We start from the raw sequence: 25,453 nt of genomic DNA, 5'->3' as shown, positions 1-25,453 counted from the left end.
CACTGTATTGATACAAAGCATTGCATTGATTGTTTGGCACATTGTAAAGACTCTAGCACTCAGAAACATACATTATACTCCGTCTTTGTCTTGTCAGCGTTTACCTCTGTGATAAGTAAACTTTCTGAATGTTGTATTAGAGTGGAGCTATACCTTGAGAGTCTAGTGTGTAGTTTGGGTTGCATTAATAAAAGATGAATGACAGAGAAGATAAGATAAATAAATCAACAGTTGATCTTTGTATGAATGACGTTGAAATTGAACTGAATTAAAATAAACTGCTTGAAGTTTTGTAATAAGCTCTTAAAAGCAAGTTCAGACTTGGCATCCTGCCAGGCCGTTACATAACAAAGACTGTCCTTAGGGTATAAACAGTAGCGGTTGAAGACATCTGAAGTTAGATATGTAGGCTCAGCAGGTAGGATATTAAAGTGAAATTTTATTAGGAGTCAGCTGAACTAGATGCAGTTAGAGATGTGAAGAACATTTTCAAAACTTATTTTTGTGTAGTGATATTTTTTCTTATCATATGCATGGCATCATTGTAACTTTAAAGGGAAAATATGATGTTGATACTAGAATTGCTGGATTGGATATGAACTATAATGTGAATTGTAGCTTTTGATGTTTGTATTTTTAAAAATTGCTGGTCCTTACCAGCCTATTGCTTGTCATGAAGATCACACAAATATGTTTCTTTAATTCTGATACAAAATATGTTTAGTTGTTGTTGTGTGATTTGTGCTATTTTCCAGCACATGATAGACTATACATGGTGGCCAGTACATCTGGTTGAGGAAGAACCTGGGAAAACCCCTTGAAGAATCACTGACCAACAGGAAGCTACTGGCAAGCTTTCTCAGGCACACATTGGCCAAGCCTGAGTCTTGAACTCACAGAGATGAGATGCCAGTGATCTGTAAAGGCCAGTGCATTAGACCACTCATCTGCCCAGGGCTCTGTAAAGACAAGTGCATTAGACCACTCATCTGCCCAGTGATCTGTAATGGCAAGTGCATTAGACCATTCATCTGCCTAGTGATCTGTAAAGGCAAGTGCATTAGACCACTCATCTGCCCAGTGATCTGTAAAGGCAAGTGCATTAGACCACTCATCTGCCCAGGGCTCTGTAAAGGCAAGTGCATTAGACCACTCATCTGCCCAGGGCTCTGTAAGTTTAGTTGTAAGAAAATCCTTCATTGATATCTCTATGTCCAGATGAATGATACAAATTGCATTATTTTGAAAACAAAAAATGTTAAGCATACACAAACAAGTCTGCCAAAACAAGAAATACTTTTCTTCGGCCAATTCTTAAAATGCAATGTGAGAAAAAGTAGCAAATATGGTCAGCTTATTGAATCAAGGTGACTTGTTTGAAACAAAAAAAATCGAATATCTTTTAGGTGGTTGCATACATAATAAGACCAACAACCAAATTCACAGAACCTATTATAAATTTAATAAATATTTGCTTTTGTAGGTCAAAATTTATACTAGATCCAGGCCATTATTTAACTTAATTTGTTTAAAATACCAATATTCTATCATAAGTCAAAGATTTTTCCCGTTCATTGACTCAGCTTTTGCTTGTACATGTAGGTTGACACACCTAAAGAGGCTGGCTGAAGTAACAGTTGTAAAGAATCTATGGTTCATATTGACACAACAGATGTTTATGTAATTCTTTTGCTATTAAACATATTTTTTATGCCACCATTGCAGTATCAGACAGAACATTATTCTGCTGATGTCCATCCATCCATCCCTTGAAGCAAGAGATGACCAGATTAAAATCTCAGGTCATTACAGTATATTTCCAATTTTAAAAACATTTTAAAACTTTTGTCATTTTTACAAAAATCTGAGTACAGTTAAGCAAAAATTGCATGAGGTAGACAAATTAAATATGACTGACATGTTTCAATGCATATGCACATGACCTGATTAGATTTATATGCCATTATAGCAGGTTTCAAATGTTTTATAAGGTTTTGAGTTTGTTTTTATTTTTATTTAGACTTTTTTAGTTTGCAGTGGGAGTTTACATGTTAAAAAATACCATTTAATTTGATTTAAAATTCAAATAATCTTAATGTACAGCAAACTCTAACAAGGACTGTTCTCTTAAGGAGAATATAATAATGCACATTATATGAAGATAGCAATAATTACTGTTTATTTTAACATGTTTAGTATTAAAATACTAAACTCCATTATCTATTAGAAACACATACATGCTCATGATATCTCTTCTTAAATACTCTAATATTTTCAGCAGATTTTACATGTAGTGGAAGCTTGTTCCACGAACTGTACCAGAGTATTGGAAGCTTTTTAAAATTGTTACACTGTTGAATGGAAATCCTAAGAGAAATATATAGTGTAGACCCTGAAATGTGCTGGCAGATCAAGCCATTGTGTTTACACTGTTGAATGGAAATCCTAAGAGAAATATATAGTGTAGACCCTGTAATGTGCTGGCAGATTAAGCCATTATGTTTACACTGTTGAATGGAAATCCTAAGAAAAATATATAGTGTAGACCCTGTAAATTGCTGGCAGATCAAGCCATTGTGTTTACACTGTTGAATGGAAATCCTAAGAAAACTATATAGTGTAGACCCTGTAAATTGCTGGCAGATCAAGCCATTGTGTTTACACTGTTGAATGGAAATCCTAAGAAAACTATATAGTGTAGACCCTGTAATGTGCTGGCAGATTAAGCCATTGTGTTTACACTGTTGAATGGAAATCCTAAGAAAAATATATAGTGTAGACCCTGTAAATTGCTGGCAGATCAAGCCATTGTGTTTACACTGTTGAATGGAAATCCTAAGAAAACTATATAGTGTAGACCCTGTAAATTGCTGGCAGATCAAGCCATTGTGTTTACACTGTTGAATGGAAATCCTAAGAAAACTATATAGTGTAGACCCTGTAATGTGCTGGCAGATTAAGCCATTGTGTTTACACTGTTGAATGGAAATCCTAAGAAAAATATATAGTGTAGACCCTGTAATGTGCTTGCAGATTAAGCCATTGTGTTTACACTGTTGAATGGAAATCCTAAGAGAAATATATAGTGTAGACCCTGTAATGTGCTGGCAGATTAAGCCATTGAGTTTACATTGTTGATTGGAAATCCTAAGAAAAACATATTATAGACCCCGTAATGTGCTGGCAGGTCAAGCCATTGTGTTTACACTGTTGAATGGGAATCCTAAGAGAAATATATAGTGTAGACCCTGTAAATTGCTGGCAGATCATGCCAATGTGTCTACACTGTTTGATGGAAGCCATAAGAACAACAAGAAGTATATACACTGGTCTCCTGGCTCATTGTGTGCCTACAGATCTGGGTCCAGTTTCAGTAAATATCTCAAGTTTTCTTACTTACATTTAGATTTTAAATATCTTTAGTTTTACTGCTTTGGAAATATGAGCTTTTCTTTGACCATTAAGCATGCATTGTGGATTAAAATGGCCATAATATCCTACATTTTCCCAAAAATTAGTCTTCGTTTATCTTTGTGGAATTTCAAACGATTTACACAAATTTGAGGAATTCCTGAACTCATTTTCTGTAATTAAAGGACTCTATGGTGAATAGTTTGAAAACTAAAGTTTTTTTTTCATGCCATGTAAAGTATGTATCTCATAAAAATCACAGTATTGTCAGAAATACAAATAAGATAATCCAGGAGGCTTATTTCTATAAAAATTGGTTAGAAATTGAGTGAAACTGAGTACAAGGAATACCAGGTGTGTGTAGCTGATTGTATGTTAATCATTAGTAAAAACAGTAGCATATTTAGGCAATTAACAATGTATTTTTTCTTTTGTTCCAGGTAACCCTGGCAGCCCAGCAGTGGGACACTCCCCAAACAGACAGGGTCATACATTAAATGATCTGTCTGTACAGGATATTACATCAGATGGTATGTTGTATGTTGAGTCTCGGCTATCTTATTATATTATGGTACATTGCTTGGTCTGGGCTATTTGATTATAATGTGGTACATTGCTTGGTTTGAGATATCTGGTTTTAAGTATGTTGTGTTGTCAACTTGGTCTGGGCTATCAAATTATAATATGATCTGTCCATACAGGATGTTACATTAGATGATGCATCATTTTGTTTTTTATTTGAGCTATTTGTTTATTAATATGGTATATTTTCTGCAAGGTTAAGGCTATCAAATTATCAGTATGTTATAGTGCCTACTTGTTCTGGGTTATCCAATAATTAGTATTTTGTTTTGTCCAGTGTTGCACATAGAGTGTGGGCGTGCCAGTTTCCTGCAATTGTTTGTCCCATGTCCCCCAAATCTTGACCCTGTATGCCCTCCAGGGCACTGTTTTTGTCAGACAAAAGCAAAAGATACACCTTCAAATTTTCATTTGAGGATGTCAATCATGGCTTAAATTTTAAATACATGAAATAATAGGCAAGACCCTTTTTATTTTCAGGGGGCCTTGCCTATAATTTCGTTATTTAATATGAACATATTACATGCTAATTGCATCACAGCTTTCAACACATACATTAAATTCCTTAAGTTACTGACATAATTTTATACTTATATTTCTCATTGATACTAATTTATAGTTGGATTATTTTCATATTTTCTTATTCAGTAATTCATTATAGGTGGGGTTTCATTACATAATGAGCTATTGTTGTCTCCCTTTCAAGGACTGCTTCGTTTGATGCTGTAATAAAATATCAAATAACAGTAATTACACATAACTGTATAATCAACACATTCTTTTAAATTGCTGCAAAGTTGTAAAAAAATGAAATTTTATTTTTTCACTTTGGTCATTTAATGCCAACCTTTTCATTTTGGATTCATTAGCAGTGTGCCTCTCTCCCTCCATAACTTGAGCACATTGATGTCCAAATCACTGACTGGTTTAGATTCATTAGCAGTGGGCCTAACTCCCTCCATAACTTGAGCACAGTGAGGTCCAAATCATTGACTGGTTTGGATTCATTAGTAGTGGGCCTAACTCCCTCCATAAATTTGAGCACGTTGATGTCCAAATCATTGACTGGTTTGGATTCATTAGCAGTGTGCCTCACTCCCTCCATAACTTGAGCACATTGATGTCCAAATCATTGACTGGTTTGGATTCATTAGCAATTTGCCTTACTCTCTCCATAACTTGTGCACAGTGAGGTCCAAATCACTGACTGGCTTGGATTCATTAGCAGTGTGCCTAACTCCCTCCATAACTTTGAGCACATTGATGTCCAAATCATTGACTGGCTAGGATTCATTAGCAGTGTGCCTAACTCCCTCCATAACCTTTGGAACTCACTTCTTCTTAATGAACTCTATCTATAACACTAGCCTTTTCATAGTACACCCTTCGCTTGATTCCCTTGCTATCCTGATCACATTTTGCCAATGAGTAGCATTAATTATTGATTAATGTTAGCTACTTTAATTATGTTACTTACATAATAATAATTAAAATACTGTTCAATTCATCAGTTAAAATGGGTTAACTTGACACAACACCATGAGCTAGCTCCATCACAGGTATCATTTGCCATCCATGTAGATTTTCTTATTCCATGTCCGTTACTTTATTTGATAATAAAAATTAATTACTATGATAATGTGAAGCAGGTCTGCTTTTAATTGATTGCAACAAGGCAAGAGACATTTCCACAAGTCAAAGATCAAAAGACAATTGGCATTTAATTAGGTTCTAATGGAAATGATTATGGGCATTGCCCTGATGGACACTTTTCTCATTTAAATACAAGATAAAATATCACATTGATAATTAGACTGATAATTAATTGGAGGGTAAAACTGCAAATTTCACTTGACAAGACTTAATTGATATTTATTTCCTAGACAGTTGCCACCAGTACACATTACTAATAAAATAAATGATCCATATTTCTTTATATATCATTATTTACAGAGCACTTGGAATATACAATCTCTTAATTATATTGCTAATTTCATGATGTTGAATAAAACTTCTGGACACAAATCACTTGATGATAAAATACGTAATAAATGGAGGTTAAATTTGATTGGGATTTTATTCACATTGAGCAAATAGGGCTCAATTTGGAGGAATATTTCTTATTTTAAAAAATGGGTCCACACCCTGTTTATACATTATAAGTTACCTGGGTAGGATAAAAGGAGGGAATGGCTTGAGAGTTACCTGGGTATGCAAAAATGAGAGAGTGGCATATTTTACATTTTCTTTAGAATTGTTATCACTTCATGTGCCAAATTATCAGTCCCAGTACTGATATGAGATGTTGAGACAATGGACAAGGTAATTTTTATCAATGACAAGCTTCCTGCAGCAAAATCAAACTGAAATAGTTGGGACACAGAGCACAAGCTTGATAGTGACACTGATTTATTTTTTGTCAGCCTTTTTGTCAGCCTTTTATGATTCCATTCTGATGTGCATAGTTTTTAATTTTTATGTCAAAAGGTGGAATAGCTAATGTTAGGCTAACTTAATTTGCATCTCATTATCTCAGTACTTGTAAGCTAAAATAGTTGCAGAAAACTACTGCTTTACTTTTTGGCAAATTTGGATATTGAATTTGATTTATATAAAGCACTGTCTAAAACGATTTATTCATTAAACAATTTCTGCAAATTTTGGCATGAGGATCTTTGAAAATCAGCCTCAAATAAGAAAGAGGAGATGTAGATCAGTTCTTTTTGTACATAGCTCTTTTTCTGATATTGCAGATTATGATTCAAGAAGTACAACCAGTCTACTTGACTCGGAATCCATTTATCTTCCTGTTGACATCGACAAATCTCCAATCAGACCAATGACGGCCCCATCAGTTTCAACACCCAATACTGCCAATTTTGTTAATATTTTCAGCAAGGGAGATAATAGACCTGCAACAACCCTTGGAAATAAATATGTCGCTTATGACAGCAGACAAGTACGACCACTAAATCAGGAAATTTTGAAAGGATATTTAAAACCAAACTTTGAATTTTCTCCACCACAACATTCTGGTAATGAACCAGTTGTGGGAACAAAAAAGAAAACTCCACCAACAGCTTTGGCGCAGGATTATGACAGTAGTCAGGATGCATCACAAATTGAGCCAATAATTCCAAGAAATACGGAAACAAACATTCCAAGTAATGAGATCAACCAAATAAAAGAAAAAGCAGAGAAAAGGACAAAACAATTGATAGATAAAGCAAGTGAAGTAAAGAAAAGTGCCAGGCATCAGCAGCTTAAAGGACATGATAAAAATGAATCTGGTGCTAAAACAGGAATTCCTGTTGCAAAATACTCATCAAATGTGTCACGGACACACTCAGACTATATTCCTGGAAAATATGCCAGTATACATAAACCACCTGCAACAGAAGGTGACGCAAAAACTCGACCAAAAGAGTTACGGGTTAATCCACCCAGTTCAGACAATCTTGAAAGAAAAGCTATCAGAAGAGAAGTTCCAACTGATGTAAATAACAAACTGGAAGATTCAGGGTTTATATCCAGACCAAACAGTGATGCAGTACTTGTGGACTATACCTCGGATGGTAATGCAGAATTCTGTATTAATTATATATTGATATATATTCATCCTAGCTGTGAGCAGCATAGTGAAGTCTGATTTATGCTAATGGATAATGCTGTAAATTGGAATGAATGTCATTAGCCTAAAAATCAAAAAATTATTAATCAGGTATAGTACTTACAGTATTACTAGTTCCATTTTGTATAAAAGAACCAATCAGATATTAATCACATCTAGTACTTACAGTATAACTATTGCCATTTTGTATAAAAGAACCAATCAGATATTAATCATGTCTAGTACTTACGGTATAACTTTTGCCATTTTGTATAAAAGATCAATCAATCAATCAATCAATCCTCTCTGCCCCGTCTGGTGCTTGAGGTGACAGCAAGGGAGCACCATTTTGGTCTGTCAGCTGCTGTTATGGGGGCGGTCTGCAGGGTGAGGCCTCTGGTCTTGAGTTCTTGCTCCACGGTTCGGCGCCAGGTCACATGAAGTACTTGCAGCAATACCACTATTTGCGAAGAATACCATCATTACAACACATTGCCATATGTCTTGTGCATGGAGGTTTAACAGCATGCAAGTTAAATACTAGAAATATGGTGCCAATTAAAAGTAAAGATAAAAGTATGCAAATATAAAGAATTGCAAAATACTTGAGGAATAAGTCAGAAATGATTACAATGAATTAGTGATGAACATGACTGCATTAAACAGCATGATCAGAATGGATTAGTGATGAACATAAAACAGTGTGTTTGGAATGAATTAATGAAGTATATGACTGTACAAAATGGTATGACTGGAATGAATTTATGCTGAACATAGCTATACGAAATGGTGTGGTTGGAATGAATTGATAATGAATGTAGCTGTACAAAATGGTGTGATTGGCATGAATTGATAATGAGTGTAGCTGTACAAAATGGTGTGATTGGCATGAATTAATAATGAACATGGCTGTATAAAATAGTGATTGGAATGAATTAATATGCATGGCTGTATAAAATGCCGTGATTGGAATGAATTGATAATGAACATGGGTGTGTAAAATTGTGTGATTGTTATGAATTGATAATGATTGTTATTGTAGGGTTTAACGCCATTTTTCAGCACACGATAGGCTATACATGGCGGCCAATATAAATGGTGGAGGAAGAACCTGGGAAATCCCCAGAAAGAACCACCGACCCTCGAGAAGCTACTGGCAAGCTTTCTCACATACCCACATTGGCTGAATCCGAGACTTGAACCCATGCAGACAGAGGTGAGATGGCGGTGATCCGTAACGGAGAGCGCTTTAGACCACTCGGCCACTCGGCGCTTCAATTGATAATGAACATGGCTGTATAAAATTGTGTGATTGTAATGAATGGATAATGAACATGGCTGTATAAAACTGATTGAAATTAATGATGAACATGGCTGCATGAAACAGTGTTTGGAATGTATTGATGATGATCATGGCTGCATCAAATGGTGTGGTGTGATTGGAATGTATTGATTATGAACATGACTGCTTGAAACAATTTGAATGTAATGAAGTAATGATAGCTCAACTGACCGTAATAATGGTTACAATAATGTTCTACATAGTTATCTGTTGCCCATCTGTCTGCAAGCACATTACCATTAATTCCAACAAATATGGATTTTAATCTATCATTGTGTGCAGTTATATCTTAACTTTTAGCTAATATTTTTTCTGTGTACATTTTTTTGCAAGGTGAAAAGCCATAATACACATTAAAAATATTTTTTGATTATCGGATTTATGTTGGCTATTAGCCATAATATTTTGACAGGAGTGAGAATGTTCCTTAGGTCACAAACATTCACTTCTGTAACACAGTTTACTGTTTTTGTCTGAATTGCATCAACACTGAGGTTAGGGATTGTATTTAGGTCATTTTCTCAGATACTGTTGCTCATAGAGTCAAATGACTTGGGCTGGTACATACTGGTACATGAAGAGTACTACAGGCATTAGTAAAAACTAAGTCACTGTTACATTAAACTGTTTCTCTTGAGTAGGGTTCTCAGTCGCTCTGTTTTGCTCCTGGGAATCATTTTATTCTTGATTAAGGTCTGTAACATTTACAAATACATGGTGCACATGTAAGGCAGTATTTCTCAAAATACATGCCCAGAGTACTTTGATTATTTGATACCATCATAGAAAATTTTACATAAAATTCTAAACTGCTTCTGTGGGTGACTACTCCATGTTAAAAGTGCCTTCCCATGGTCCAAAGTATAGTTTACCGGAAAAGCCCTAAAGAGTTGAGGAGTACAAATTTTCCTCGGGTCTGTTAAGGAGAATTCAGACTTTATTCCTGGATACCTGCTGAATGTTTAGTGCAAATGCCTCATTTTGAAAACAAAACTTCCGCCATTTAGTGAATCGTGAAAAAATTGTTTAAATAAAAACCCAGATGGTAAGAAAAAGTACTTTTAAGTATAATCTGGAGAATGGATTTGATGTTTCTTTAATAGTTTATTATTTGTTTGGTATATTCTTAATAAATGCAAAATATAATTTGAAAGATCTTATATTGGGGTTACAATTTAGCCATATAAATGACAATGAAAACTCCTTTAACCAGCTACCTGTGAAGGTGACCCTTTTGAGAGGTTGCATATAGTTTTGAAATACTTGTATAATATAAATGTACATTAAATTCAGTACACAAATAATTTTCAGATTTCTTTACTTCCATTATTGCCTTCTGCCTTTTCAAAGACTAGGACATAGTATCCACCCATATGTAGATCCATCCATCCATCCATCCACCCATCCATCCATCCATTAATATTTCACACACACCCTTCTGCTTCTTAACTTGAAGTGCTTTTTGAGTTTAAAGCCGTTTGAGATTAAGGCATGATGAAGTTTGGTATACTGATTCATCATTATGTGTCACACGCCAAAAGCAGGTCCTATCTTAAAGATGAAGATCACAGTTCATATTTTATTTTTTTCATCACTCTTTCCTTTATAATTTATAATTTTACAGCCATTTGATATTAAGGAATGAACCTTGGTATATATGTACATCATCACTAGAAGGTGTGTTGTACACCATATTGGCAGTCCTATCTTCAAGGTGTTAACTCAGTATTTTACATTTTCTATCATCTTTCCTTCTGCTTAACAATTTTAAAGCCAATTGTGATTTAGGGATGAAACTTAAGAAGGTGTGTCTCATGCCACGTGTGTGTGTGTGTGTGTGTGTGCGCGTGCGTGCGTGTCCCCTAATTTCAAGGTCGAAGTCACAGCTCAGCATTTTACATCACACTTTCCTTTCTGCTTTGTAGCTTTAAAGTCATTTGAGATGAAGGGAAGAAACTTTTTACACTTATACAACATCACCAGAAAGTATGTCACATATATTGGGGGGTGCTATCTTCGAAGACAATGTCACTGCACAGTATTTTATGTTTTCAGCACATTTTCCCTTCTGCTCTTTGAAGCTATTTGAAATTAAGGAATGAAAATTTGTATACTTATACTACATCACTAAAAGGTGTTTTGCATACCAAATTATGGGGATTCCTAGTAACGTTTATCAGAAGTTTAACTGAAGGATGAATTGTTGAAAATGCTGATTATTCCAGTATAGAATTCATTTGAATCTTATAACGTTTATGATTTTCTGCAGCCTAGTTAACAATTTTCAGCGGTAATAGAATTAATTGGGCATATGTATAGTCCACACTTATGGCCACTTAATGTACATCAGCTACTTTCTTTTGGGGGAGATGCGTAATACATACACACAGTTAATTGTGTAAGTAATGAAATGCTATTACTGACTATCCTTGTAGCTGGTTGTTTTATTACAAAAATTTCATACCAAAATTAGCACATTTTGCTAATATTCTTTTTTTTCAAGGAGCATAGTTCATGATAAAAGAGTTCATTCAACTTAAGGGACTGATTTTTATATGCCCACCATAACCTGGTTGTGATGTTGTCTGTCTTTTCATCCATCTGTCTACTACCAATTTTGTTTTGCACAATAACTTGAGTTGGCCACATCTACAGACACTAAACTTTGTGGATGGCTTGCAATAAGTGTAGGGAAGAATCTTAATTTTGTGGTCAGGTTTGAAAAGTCATGGTGACTCTGACAGAAATAAGAAAATGGTTTCAGCACAATTATTTGTGTTCTCTGTTATTTGTGAAACTTATGGATGGCTTGTATTTTTGATAAGGGAGAACCCTGTCAGTTTTGGGGTCAGAAACTCAAAGGATAAGTAGCTGTGAATGAAAGAATACAGTAGGTTCGTTGTTTCTGTAAGATAATATTATTTCTACAAACCTGGACCAAACTGTGTGAGTAGCTTGCGCTTGGCGTAAGGAAGAAGCCTATCAATTTTTGGGTCAAAGTTAAGGGTCACTGTGACTAAAAGAAGAAAAAGTTTTTTAAAGCAAATATTTAGTTATCTACATAGAATATTAAATACAGGGCAAGTTTCATGTATGTTAGATTATTACCACAAAATTATTAGCTGAATTCTTACCGCTGGTATCATGACATGTGAGTACTTTTCTGGTGGCAATAACATAATGATTGTCAACATATTCATCAATAATTGTGAAAGAAATTGTTACAGATCCTTGTATGTCATGTACTGTACACTGATTACACTAGACTGCACTGTGTACTATCTTGGTGTTACACATCTGGCCAAATGTCAGTGTGTGATGGAGTTTTGCAATTTGATTGGTTCAAGATCCATGGAATTATTATGTGCTTTAAGTTCTACCAATTTAGCCAAGTAGATCCCATTTGTGCCTGTGGAGTTGAGTGGAATTTATATCTGGTGAATAATAGAGTGCTAGAATACTAGACCAGCATGTGTTACTCGACTACACTCAACTGTACCTTACACTAGCTTAGGTGTGTAGTATGTAGATGTGTCCAAACAAGGTACACATGTGAGAGAGTTTTCTTTGGAACCTCCTATACTTTCAATTCATCACCAGGTCCAATTAAGTGTCATTGAGCTTAGTTAGCTGTCTTCCATGACTTGTCAATTTCCACTTCTCACCATTAATACTAACTCTGATGTCTCTAAGCAGCTGGATTGGTATTATTTAAAATTTTGTTTCTGTTTGGTTGAATAAATCACTCTGCTAATTCATTATAAACAGTTACGTGATGAGCAGCTAACACTGATAATATTTCCCTGACCTTCCATTAAACATAACTTAATAAATTTCTTTTAAAATACATTCTTCCAGTTCGACAGATGAAGTTAGTCTTTGTACTGGAAATGTATATCTGTCAATTCAGATCTCACTCTCATGTGAGACAAGAACCAACAAAACATATTGGTACCATGACAACTGAAGTGCAATTTCAATCTTATGAAATGTCTGTAACTTTGAGATGTTCCAGGGATGATAGTGTTTGCATTCAGTGAGAGAAGAATGGTTAGGACAGTGTAAGATTATGAAAAAGCTACAGCATTTTCATCCCGGATTTGAGTAATGTAGTGCTTTCACTTAAAATGCTACAGCAAAGAGTATATGAAGTTCTGGGTTGACAAGGATAAGACTTTAGCTTGTTTAACAGTCTTGTTTTTGGGTTTTTTTCAGAGCAAAAAGCTGCCATCAGGATTCAGAAGATGTGGCGAGGCTACTGGGCCCGAGAACATAATGTTGATGTGGTGCGTGTTAGGCAGGAAATCAGGGCAAGGAGAGCAGAGGACCATATTGTTGTACTACGCTCAGAATTAGACAGGTCTGCTATACTCTTGATTATGTATTATACTGTCTGCTTGATTATTATGCCATATACTTAATTGTTGTGCTGTACACTTGATTATTGTCATACACATGATTATTAAGCATTTTACTTTGATCGTTAGTGCATTGTATTCAAACAAATGTGGGAATAGCCTGAAGTCAAGGAAAATCAGAGAGCTTCACTTTTTGGGTACATTTAGGTGAAATGACAGACTCGAGGAACCTGAATAGCCCTTACTGTAAACCCAAAACATATTACAAAACAGTCCAATTTATAAAGATCATCCTCAACTTTGAATAAAGGATTTAGACCTGTCATTTAGCCAATCATTGTAGGAAAATGAAAGAGAGAAAGACAAGAATAATATTGATAAATAAGCCATCTCTTATAATTTATAAATGATGCAATAGAAATTTCTATTAATAATGAATATGGGGTTCTTTATATCTGACATATTTTGATTATCCTGCATTTAAAACTCAGTTTCTAGGAATGAAATGTTTGCATTCTGTCCTCTGGCATGTTTCATTTTCCCATTAGAAATAAGATTGAGATGAAATGGCATTGTCATTGTAAACAACACTATGTAAAGATGATAAGCATGTTTATTACTGCAATAATGCTGTCAGAGGAGGAATCTGCTTTTGTTCCTATCAAATTTACATGTGAACATGTTTGTACCTATCAGATTTACTATTGAACGTGTTTGTTACTACCAAATTTATTATTGAACATGTTTATTCCTATCAAATTTCTGACAAAACTTATACAAAAATTCAGTATTACTGCAAGAAACCATACTTTTCACAACCCTTGTTAATAGTCACATTTTCCCAGGACATGCTGTAAAGGCATCTAATTTTGTGGGTGTCAATTTTTGTGGCTTTGCAAAATGTAACTGTTTCATGGGCAGTTAAATTTGTGGATTTGGGAAGGGTTCTGTTGTATTAGAAGATGAATCTTTGTTTTTGTTTTAAATTAGTGGTTTGTGTCAACCATGAAATCCAGAATAATTAGTGCCACATTTTTGCTTGCCAAAGGTCTACGATTAAACTCTTGGCATATGTAGCTTGCTGAAGCAGTCTTTTGAAAAGTACTCTCTTGCGTTACACTCTTGCATGGATGCAAGAGTCATTTCCCTTAGCAGGTGAAATGAATTTGACATTGAGGAAGAACTTGACGTGACCTGTTAGATATTCAAGATGACAACTTCACTGATGTGGGATGCCTTGACTAAAAAGAAAACGTTTACTTGAAAGGTTTGAATTCGAGAAACTGATATGTGACATCTGTCATTGTCAGAGAGATCATTATGATTATTATAAATTATCTTTTATGGTAAACGTAACAAGTGATCTGCTTGGATTTCTTGCAGCTCTAGCCATTCGGATAGTGGATTGTAGATACTGTTTTGGATAAGTTATAAATGCTACGTTTCCATGTATCCCTGAAATAATAGTGTATTTACATTAAGTTGCCCATTCAGTATAATTAGCTTTCTCTGTACTCCTCTCTCCTTATGATTAACAATGTATTTATATTAGGTTGCCCATTCAGTGTAATTGGTTTCCTCTGTACCCACTTGCTCCTTATGAAAAATAGTGTATTTACATTTGTTGCCCATTCACTGTCTTTAGTTTTCACTGTACCCGCTCCTTCCTAATGTATAATGTATTTACTTTAAGTTACCCTTTCACTGTCATAAGTTTTCTCTGTACCCATTCTGTCCTAATAGTGTATTTACATTAAGTTTCCCACTCAGTATAGTTTTCATTGTATCCACTTGCTTATTGTGATTGATAGTGTATTTACATTAATTTGTCTATTTGATCTTGTTAGTTTTCACAGTACCCACTCTTTGCTAATGAATAATGGTGTATTTACATTAAGTTGCCCATTCACTGTCATTAGTTTCCACTGTACACACTCTTTCCAAATTAATAATAGTGTATTTACATTAAGTTGCCCATTCACTGTCATTAGTTTCCACTGTACCCACTTTTTCCAAATGAATAATAGTATATTTACATTAAGTTGCCCATTCACTGTCATTAGTTTCCACTGTACACACTCTTTCCAAATTAATAATAGTGTATTTACATTAAGTTGCCCATTCACTGTCATTAGTTTTCACTGTACCCACTTTTTCCAAATGAATAATAGTATATTTACATTAAGTTGCCTGTTCACGGTCATTAGTTTTCACAGTACCTATTCTCTCCCAATGAACAATAGTGTATTTACTTTAAGTTGCCCATTCGCTTGCATTAGTTTTCACTGTACCCACTCTCTCCTAATGAACAATAGTGTATTTTCATTAGGTGGCCAGTCACTGTCATTAATTTTCACTGTAACCACTTGCTCCATATAAACAGTGGTGTTCATATAGTATGTTGCTAGTGACTATCATTTGTCTCCATTTTAAACCAATCTGCCTTGAAATTATGTAAGAGACAGTTCCTAAGTTTTTTCATGTTGTTTCATGCCAGGGTGAAGTTAGTGATTCTAAGTTCAATTTTCTTACATTTTCAGACAAAGGAAGCTATATGAACAAGAGAAGCAGTTGAGAACATTGCAGTTGGAGGCATTAAGGCATTTATGGAAAGAAGTATGTCCAAGTTTTGTCAGATTTCAGATATGAAACTACTGTTACTGTGATTTTTTTATTATTGCTCTTTATGCAATGAATGTTTCAAGCATCAACATATTGCAGTTACTCTGTTGTTCAACCATCAATACTTCAGGAATAAATTTGCAGTGCAAATTCTTCTAATGGTGGCCTCCTTTGTTATCAAAAGTAAATAATTGCCTGATTTGACAAATTGCTTTTAATACAAGGAAAATATAGTAGATTCACAAAATATTCAAAGATACAGAGTTTATTTTTGAGGCTCATGTGAGTGGCAAAAGAATCCTCATCACATAAGGATTTGTCAAATTTAGGTCATTTCATTTGTTAATTATTGTTTTATATAATGTTTAAAGATGCAAAAGTCATCTTATGAGAATATAAACATACAATATAAATATTGTAATACCAAGAGCTGGCCCCAGGGCATATTTGAGGGAAGTAATGTAATACACATATTTTTGCCCTTGGGCATAGCACGAGAGAAATAATGTAATACACAGAGCTGGCCGCAGGGCATATTTGAGGGAAATAATGTAATACACAGAGCTGGCCCCAGGGCATATTTGAGGGAAATAATGTAATACACAGAGCTGGCTCTTGGGCATATTTGAAGGAAATACTGTAATTAGTGATTTTTCATGGCAACAGGTGCAATCATTACAAGCCTGGAAGACTGAGGTGCTGAACTCGCAGACGTTCCGTTCTGTTGACACAAACAAGCATGAGTATAACTCGTACAACTGTAGTCAAGAGATTGAGAACACACTAGCCAGGGCAGAGATGCTGAATCACATGGAGGAAAGTGGCAAGGGCATGCTGACATCAACCAATGGGGAGCATAAGCAGATAGAGCTGGAGAAAACATGTGCCAGTTTACAGTTGCAGGTTATGATTGTGAAAGATCTACTGGAATGAATATTTTTTATTTCGTCTAACAACTTTCTACATTTTGGGATAATTAAAACTTTAAAATTTTGATCTGATGTACCAAGTGCATGTCATAGCAATTTTTTTCTTCATCTGGTTTGGGCAATGTTTCCTAATCAAACAAAAACTGAAGAACAGGGATGCACAAACCCTGGCCCGTGAACTTGTTCTGTCTGGCCCTCAGGGCGAATTAAAACAACACAGAAATCTTGCCCATGAACATTAATTATATTAAATAAATTATTGTTTGCAGCCCTCGAGTGGTCTTAGAAAATGTAATTTGGCCATGGGCCATAAAAGGTTGTGCACCCCTGCTCTAGAAAGATGGATTTTTGTTGAGCTTATTTTGGAAAAAGCCTGACACAGTGATCACTTTGGCATCCATGTTTGTCTGTTCGTATGTCTGTATGCAAATCAACCTCATTAGTAAAGGTTATATATATATATATATATATATATATATATATATATATATATATATATATATATGTCTTTTCGATATAAAAAATATGTATTTACAGGATTTAGCAGCACAATACAGACATGATTTTTCTCCATTTTAAAGTGGAATTCCACTTTTCTCCTGACTTGAATCAGATTTTTCTTAATATAGTCCATTGTTTATATCATATCTGATCTGGGCTTTTTAAAAACAGTCTGTCCAGTCACATTCTGTAACAACCCTTGTAGAGTATTTTTTCATATATTAGTTAGCACATGACTCTTGTAAAGAGTATTCTGATTGGTCAAAGGCTTGTAGTCATCCAGTGAATCTTTGTATAACGGAAACTGATAGCAATGGAAAGAAGAAGCATGCTTGCAAAACATGGCATCCCAAGTTGTTGAGAGAGACCATGACACGAATGGTTTAGAAGTTAAAGGTTTAAAAAATGTATGGAAATGGGAATAGCTGGAGCGAAAAGTTGATGGAAATGTAGTTGTCAGTTTATGTGACCTCTGCAAGAAAGATCTGAATTACGGTAATCGCGGTTGGAAGAGTTTGGAACAGCACCTGCTAAAGAAGTTGCATACAGAAAAATTGAAGCTCAAAAGGTAGCTGGAAAAAGTGCATTTAATTACTATAAGAAAAAAGATTTCTTGCATGAGAGAACAGATGTAGCCCTCTGTCAGAATATGTGTACTGCAAGTCGCCAATACAAGCACCAGCTTGAAAGGAAAAAGGCTATCGTTGAGAAAGAAAAGAAACGATTGAACATTGAGCCAAAAAAGTCAGTGGTGATAAAAGGAAGGCAAAAGAAATCTTTGCCAAAGCCTCAAAAAGAGCTAGACTGGTATATCAACATGTTGTGTCCAGTGGACCCCAGATCAGGGCCTCTTGAGACCCCATAGGGGGAGGACCTCCAAATCCCCCCTTAAATAAAATCACCTTTTTTATGGAAGACCAAAATCATGTCTGACAATAGCCAGTATTTTGCTGACGTGCTGTTAAACCTTTTATTTAGATAAAAGCTGAACAAAATGGGTCTTTCTTTAGTTTACTGGTCTTTAAGCAGTAGAGCACATGGTACAGACAAATAATTTAATTCCCATGGAGCATAGTCTTGGTGTATTCAACATTGATGTACTTTTTTAGTAAGAACAGAAAGATATGGCTCGTTTTATAGGCATATTCCCTTGTAGGTCACACTGTCAATATCTGGCAAGTGGCATCAGAAACTTACCCATGCATAGCTTTATTCAGAAAAATTGATGTTTTATCTGGTAATTATTTTCATCCAATCATGGAGCTTCATTTTTTTTAATACATCATTTAACATTCCACCACACATAATCTACTTCCATAGCTCATAAAATAATTTGTTGTCTTTGACACAAATATGTGATAACCCTTGTTCCTTCATTCGGTCTGGTGTCCAGTAGCAATTGCAAATAGTTGGTTCCATAGTTCATAAAATAATCTGTTTTCTGTGACACAAATATGTTATGGTCGTTATTCCCTCATCTTTCTGTTGTCCAGTAGCAACTGCACAGTCTGGTTCCATAGCTGCTAAAATAAATTTTTGTCAGTGACAAATATGCAGTGGCCCTTCTTCATTCATTTGTTTGGTGCCCAGTAGCAAATGCTTGTTGTTGATATTTCTAAACTATGTGGTGCAAGGTCATGAAACTTGGCACACAGTTAAATCTGGAGGTCTAGTCTGTTGTAAATGAAAATGGTTCCTTTCTGATATCCAGAGCAGCTTTCTTGAAAATCTTGTTATTGCCACTCCTGAATGGATGGTCATATTTCACTAAAAGACGTTTTATGATATGCAGTTAGACCTAAATGTAAATGGTGCTGATGTGGCCTCCAACAGTGCTGTCATGGTGGCCATCTTGAAAATCTTGTCACTGCTTATCAGGTAGTCATATCAGCCTGTGATCTTCGCTGAAGAATCATAACAATATTCTTCTTATCATGTACAGTTAGTTGATCCTCAATGAATGTATTGCCTATGGGGGCGCTCACCAGATAATATGTACTTCTGAGAGAGTGACATATGTAAGGTGAAGTAGTTCGCATTTAAAACATGCACAGTGGAGAGAATGTTGGCATACCTCTATGCTACATTAATGTAATGTGGACGTTATTTCTTTTGGATATTGTACTTTGGAAATTTTACATGATTTAAGCACACTGCTAACTAAAATGACTGCTCCCTTGTGTTTAAAAATCAGCTTGAATTAGTCGAAAGTACACTATACATAGCAGTTATTAAAATAGGGAAAATGAATTTTGCCAGACTAGACAATACCAGCTTCTGAAAGTGCTATGAATGAATTACCAGATATATAAAATGTAAAAAAAGTTATCGGCTCTCTTTTATACAATTTACTTCTGAAGTTCAGGAAGTGAAAATGACCAGGTAGAGCTAGCACTGTTTTGAAAGGTGAACATCTGAAGTAAGGCCAAGCTGTATACTCTATAACCCATAGTACACCCATCAATCATGCACCAAAATAAAGGGAATTAAAGGTTCTTTGTATTATACCTAAGATATACAAGGTCTTTTTTAAATAGCCAGTATAACCAGTGAGGAAAGCTGGGGAAATTCTTTTTCTTTAAAATCCTAACCCTATGCAAAATACGAAACTGTAGAGCACCACCTATATGACTTTCATTATGGCTGCCTGGGTGGCCATCTTGAAATCATGATTTGGAGTTGCTTTTTAATGAAATTGTGCCCATTTGTCATTCATTAAGGCCACTGCAGTGGGCGGCTTAAAATTCATGTAAATTTTTTATACTTCTGAATTTTTGGTTATATCAACATTGGATTTTCACAAAAAGACTTCTTATGATATGTAGTTGTCCATGCTGAAAATTGTGCCAGTCAGACTTTCAACATGGCTGCCTTCAAGTTTTCTTTTAGATTGCCAAGCTCCAGATGTATTAAGACCAGTCTTGAGCTAATTTTGTCTAAAATTGTTTCTTTCTTTTCAAATTTATAAAATGAGTCTTTTAGAAATTCACCTGTCATTCAGTTTCAGGTATATTACTGGTGGAATAGCTAAAGCATTGCAAGTGCTGTTGTGTAATGCATACTCTGCTTAAACATAGAATTAACTCAGTTATTGATTTAAAAAGTCATTGTACCTTATTGATAAAATGCATGCATATGTGAGAAATATAGTTTAATTACAAGTCTCTTTTTCTTTTAGGTGTCCCAGCTTCAAGATGCATTAAGGTCTGTATCCAGTGTGCTGATCCAGGGGGGCATCATCCCAAGCCTTGTCCAGAGTCCAAGTCCTGGGAGGCAGCCGCAACCCTTGCCCCAGCTCCAGCTACAGCCAGGTAACGTTCCACCTGATTCTGCCACATGCAGTGTGTTTGCTACACAGAGTGCTTGACAGGGATTATCACTTGCTGATATTAACCAGAATTGATGCTGATATTGCTGCATGATATGATATGACACTGCTAATCATAACACCACAGCAAAATGCCTTGTCAGTGCAATTCAAGTGGGACTATCACACCAAAGTGCCTTGTCCATATTACTTAAGTGGGGGTCTACCATACAAAAGTGCCCTGTCCATACTACTTTTTTTTGTGGGATACCATAGTAAACTGAAACCACTTCAGTGACCTAGTGGTTAGAGCATCCGCCTTGGATGCAGGAGGTCATGGGTTCGATCCCCAGTTAAGTCATATCAAAGACTTACAAAAATGGTACTAACAGCTGCTTCGCTTGGTGCTCAGCATTAAGAGGTTAGTGTTGGGACTGGTCAGCCTGGTGTCAGGATAATGTGACTGGGTGGGACATCATGCTACTTGTCTGTGGCATGATGCCCCGGTGCTAGACATCACTATAAACTGCCACACTGTAGACATCATAGCAATATGACTGAAAAATTGTTAAAGCTGCATTAAAAATCCAAATAACACACACATAACTCCACAGTAATCACTTTCAGTCATCATTCTTTGGGTGGGGTTAGGGTCTCTCAGTATTTTCATCATCATATGAATAAAAAATCCAATATAATAGGGATTTTAGTTTCTCGAATATGCATTGAAAAAGAAAAAAATATGCAGATCTTTCAATTTTGTTTTCTTTCAGTCATATTAACCCTTTCAGCACCACAGTCTTCAAAGTCTTTCCAGAAGGCATGTACCATATGTGGGTGAATTCTCTTGCCAAATCGAGAAGTGTAAAAGCAAATAATCTTCAAACATGAACCTAATTTAAGCATACTTCTGTGAAGGTGTTTATTACTTGACCTTTTTTGTGCATTGTAAAACTATATACGATGACAAAAATTAAATCTGACCCTTTTTTTGCATTGATAAACTATAAAGGATGACAAAAATGAAATGTTTTCAGAAAATAAATTGGAGGATGTGTTATTTTAATTAACTGTTACGTACAAAGTGAGATAATAATTTCTTCTTAAATGTCAATAATATTTACTCGTACATGACACATTTTAGGTACACACCCTTTTTTCCATACACTGTGTAACTTTATTAAACTTTTCAATGACTTACTTATTTCTCATAGGCAAAAGCCTTCGAAATATTACTCTTGTAGTAAAGGTATTTTTTTACCTGTCTAGTAACTGAAGGTGATTTTCATTAACTTTCATTTCACTAATTTTTTCATGACAGATCTCTGTTTCTTGTATATTCTCCATCTGTCTTAGATGAAAATTATAGCTAGTGTATGCTGTCTTTATGTAGTCAGCTAGCTCTGTAACCAGGTTTGATCATTAAGCATTGTCTTTGTCTTGTAATTAATATAGCTTCATTTATTTATCCATACATAATCTCAGAATTACTTCTTGCAATATACAGGTAGAATATTTATTCCTTACCATGGCATGGTTCATACAACCTTGAAAACTCCTTAAATTTGAGAGGTTGCCTTGAAAACTCCTTAAATTTGAAGGGTTGCCTTGGAAACTCCTTGAATTTAGAATAAGTTGGTTTTATTCTTGAAATGTTCTTCAGTTTCATTAAAACTCTTTGAATTTTGCGTCCAAACAGCTTGATTTTAAAAAATGAGGGAATGGAACATTGGGCAGATCAAATGACACATGACATGACTAGTTTGCCAGGTGGAGTTTGTGTTAGTGATGTTTTAGGAAAGTCTGTAACAAAATCACTCCAGGGCTGTATGAAGCATGCCTGACTTACAGCAAATTATTACTAAAGAGTTAACAGCTGAGATAGAGTTCAACATTAAAACTGTTTCTTATTACCAGTATGACTAACAAAGACAATACTAAGCAGGGAACTTTTTGTGATATATTTTTCCATTTATTTTTCCACTCATTTATTTAGGAAATTCCATTACTTCACATTGTGCAAATGTAGTCAAGTTGTCAAATGCATTTAAGGGTTTGTAGACACATAACAGAAGACCTGTATATACTGCATTTATCAACCAATCTGAATTTTTTCGATGTAAAGTTCGTAGAAATTATATTTGAATTGATGAATAAAAAAGAAAACAAGATTTTCACTAAACATGGCAACAATTCTCTGCTCACTGATGTGATTGTTAGTCATATTTGATAGTAGGATTGATTCTTAATGAATACTTTTCTCCAATGTCAACTGTTAACACTTGGTCGCTTTAGAGTAAGAAATGCATATCAGGTTTTAAAATAGGCCAGGAATGTCTTGTGTTTAGGTTCTGCTTAAAAACAAAAATAAATAAATCTTCAGCTACTAATTTTAACTATCAAGAACTTCTATAAAGATTAAGAAAAATTGGCAGAGTAAATTTCATGGTTACCGATTGGAAACTTGTACAGATTGAAATTCAAACCTTGGTATAATTATATTTATCAGGTAGAAAGAGTGCAAAGTGGTTTGTATAGTGACATCATTACATTTCTTCAACTGGAAGCAAGCATCTGAAATAGTTAAAAATGAAAAGATTTGTAACAGGGTTGAGGTATAATTATTTGGCAGTTTAGACTGGCCTGTCAGTAAACAGTATTGTATACGCACTTCTGTTAATGCATTGTATGTGAGGTATATCATTTGGAAGTGATGAACAATGATTATGATGTTTTATTTTTGAGATCAGTCTTGATTCCATTAAAAGAAAGTAATCATAGATCTTGGTTCAATGCTGATTCCTGGGAAAGTTGAGCTCTTGATTCTGTAGTGCTGATAGGGTTAGTTCATTGAAGTTTCTGTAGCCTTGTTATTCCTAGTGTCTGGAGATAATGGATACAAACATTGGATAATAAAATATAAACACAAATGTGGATAAAATAAGTTGTTTTTAATTAACACCAATTTCACAAGAAGCAAATCACATTGACCAGTGGGGCATTAAACCCTACAACAACAACAACAACAACACATTGACCACTGGGGCAAGAAACAATTATCTTAAGATCAAATTTATTTATTATTTATTAGTTGCTGTGTAAGTGAATGCATACGCAATTACAAGCTGCATAAACCCAGATCTCCAGCATATTGTGTACTTGCAAATCAGGGTTGATGGCGTTCATTGTATTAAGGACCTCACACCTAGATCTGTTGCCACATAATGTATAATATGCAGTCTGTGGTGTTTATGACACTAATGACTTCAAGCTGATGGTATAAACACTGATCTGCCAGTGCATTTGGAGACATCAGATTTACCCCGTAGTCAGCAACACTGTTTGAGCACAATAATTAAACTCAACCTCAAGACTCCAGAAGTAAAACCATACTTAAAATCACTTGGCAGAGATGAAATTTTGCAGTCACATAGAGCAAACAAATTTAAGCCATTTCTGAAAATTTGGAAAGAGTACATTTAGTCAAATTAACATAAATAGCAGTTGAAATTTTTGAATTTGACTTTGACTTAAAACTTGTGCTTATGATGTTTTATGACTACTGGGGGTCTGCACTGTTTAAAGCTGGATGTGTGTTACACTTAGATAAAATATATCATCACAAGCCATAGGGAAAAACTTATGATTTTTTTTACAGTAATTTCTGCCTGCAACCAGACTTACGTTTATTTTAAACTATGAAGATACATTAATGAAAATGCCTCATCAACAACACAATGCAATTACCTCTTATTTATCAATAGTAGTGTCATTTTTACAGATCAATAAGTGAGAAAGAGAAACTTTGATTGAATGATTCAAAAAGCAGAAAAGGTCCTGTTGGGTCAACTTTCCAAGAAAATTTTAATCTCTCTTGTAACAATATGTTTAGCAAGTTATGCATATTCATTAGAATGGAGGAAATCTTATTGTAGGCAGTCATAGCTAAGAAAGTGAGCATACAGAATTATTGTCATTGGCTTTCAATAATATTGGCTTGCAACAATGAGATATAAAAAGTAAATTTTAAACAATCAGTTAAGAGGTTGAGTATTTATTCTGATAGTATTCAGAGATTTTTTCTAGCATAATTTCATCTCTATTTTTGTCAGAATGTTTTTTATGGACTCAGACCACTTCTTTTTCAGTTGACATCAATATTAACATTTGAGAGAATAAAACTATTTTTTTGTGCACCAGATGACCCATATGTAACTAGCTCATACTTTCTAAACAATCAAAATGAAGTGCTCCGACATGGAGTATTTGTAAAAGCTACCTTAATCAGCTGTCTCATCCTGGGTAGACACAGGGGTTTCTGTAAAAGCTACCTTAATCAGCTGTCTCATCCTGGGTAGACACAGGGGTTTCTGTAAAAGCTACCTTAATCAGCTATCTCATCCTGGGTAGACACAGAGTATCTGTAAAAGCTACCTTAATCAGCAGTCTCTTAGTGGGTAGACATGGACGTATTTGTAAAAGCTACCTTAATAAACTGTCTCATATTGGGTAGACACGTATTTGTAAAAGCTACCTTAATCAGCTATCTCATCCTGGGTAGACACAGAGTATCTGTAAAAGCTACCTTAATCAGCAGTCTCTTAGTGGGTAGACACGGACGTATTTGTAAAAGCTACCTTAATCAGCTATCTCATCCTGGGTAGACACAGACGTATTTGTAAAAGCTACCTTAATAAACTGTCTCATATTGGGTAGACACGTATTTGTAAAAGCTACCTTAATAAGCTGTCTCATACTGGGTAGACACAGGGGTTTCTGTAAAAGCTACCT

The 25,453-nt window shown here is 35.0% G+C and overlaps 1 protein-coding gene across 8 annotated transcripts in view; it reads left to right on the top strand.

Moving 5' to 3' along the window:
* LOC149786145 (uncharacterized) overlaps nucleotides 1–25,453 on the top strand; it is a 203,726-nt gene that overhangs the window by 132,739 nt on the left and 45,534 nt on the right. For all 8 annotated transcript variants that reach the window (XM_089976481.1, XM_089976483.1, XM_089976480.1 and 5 more), the window contains 6 exons: nucleotides 3,852–3,941; nucleotides 6,747–7,568; nucleotides 13,161–13,305; nucleotides 15,844–15,919; nucleotides 16,592–16,828; nucleotides 20,534–20,666. In XM_089976481.1, the coding sequence (XP_089832607.1) occupies nucleotides 3,852–3,941; nucleotides 6,747–7,568; nucleotides 13,161–13,305; nucleotides 15,844–15,919; nucleotides 16,592–16,828; nucleotides 20,534–20,666 (1,503 nt within the window). The remainder of the gene's footprint in view (nucleotides 1–3,851; nucleotides 3,942–6,746; nucleotides 7,569–13,160; nucleotides 13,306–15,843; nucleotides 15,920–16,591; nucleotides 16,829–20,533; nucleotides 20,667–25,453) is intronic.

The sequence above is a fragment of the Sinohyriopsis cumingii genome, chromosome 12, assembly GCF_028554795.1.
Source record: "Sinohyriopsis cumingii isolate HCF-2022 chromosome 12, ASM2855479v2, whole genome shotgun sequence".
Taxonomy (NCBI): domain Eukaryota; kingdom Metazoa; phylum Mollusca; class Bivalvia; order Unionida; family Unionidae; genus Sinohyriopsis; species Sinohyriopsis cumingii.
This window is presented reverse-complemented; position numbering and strand designations above follow the sequence as displayed.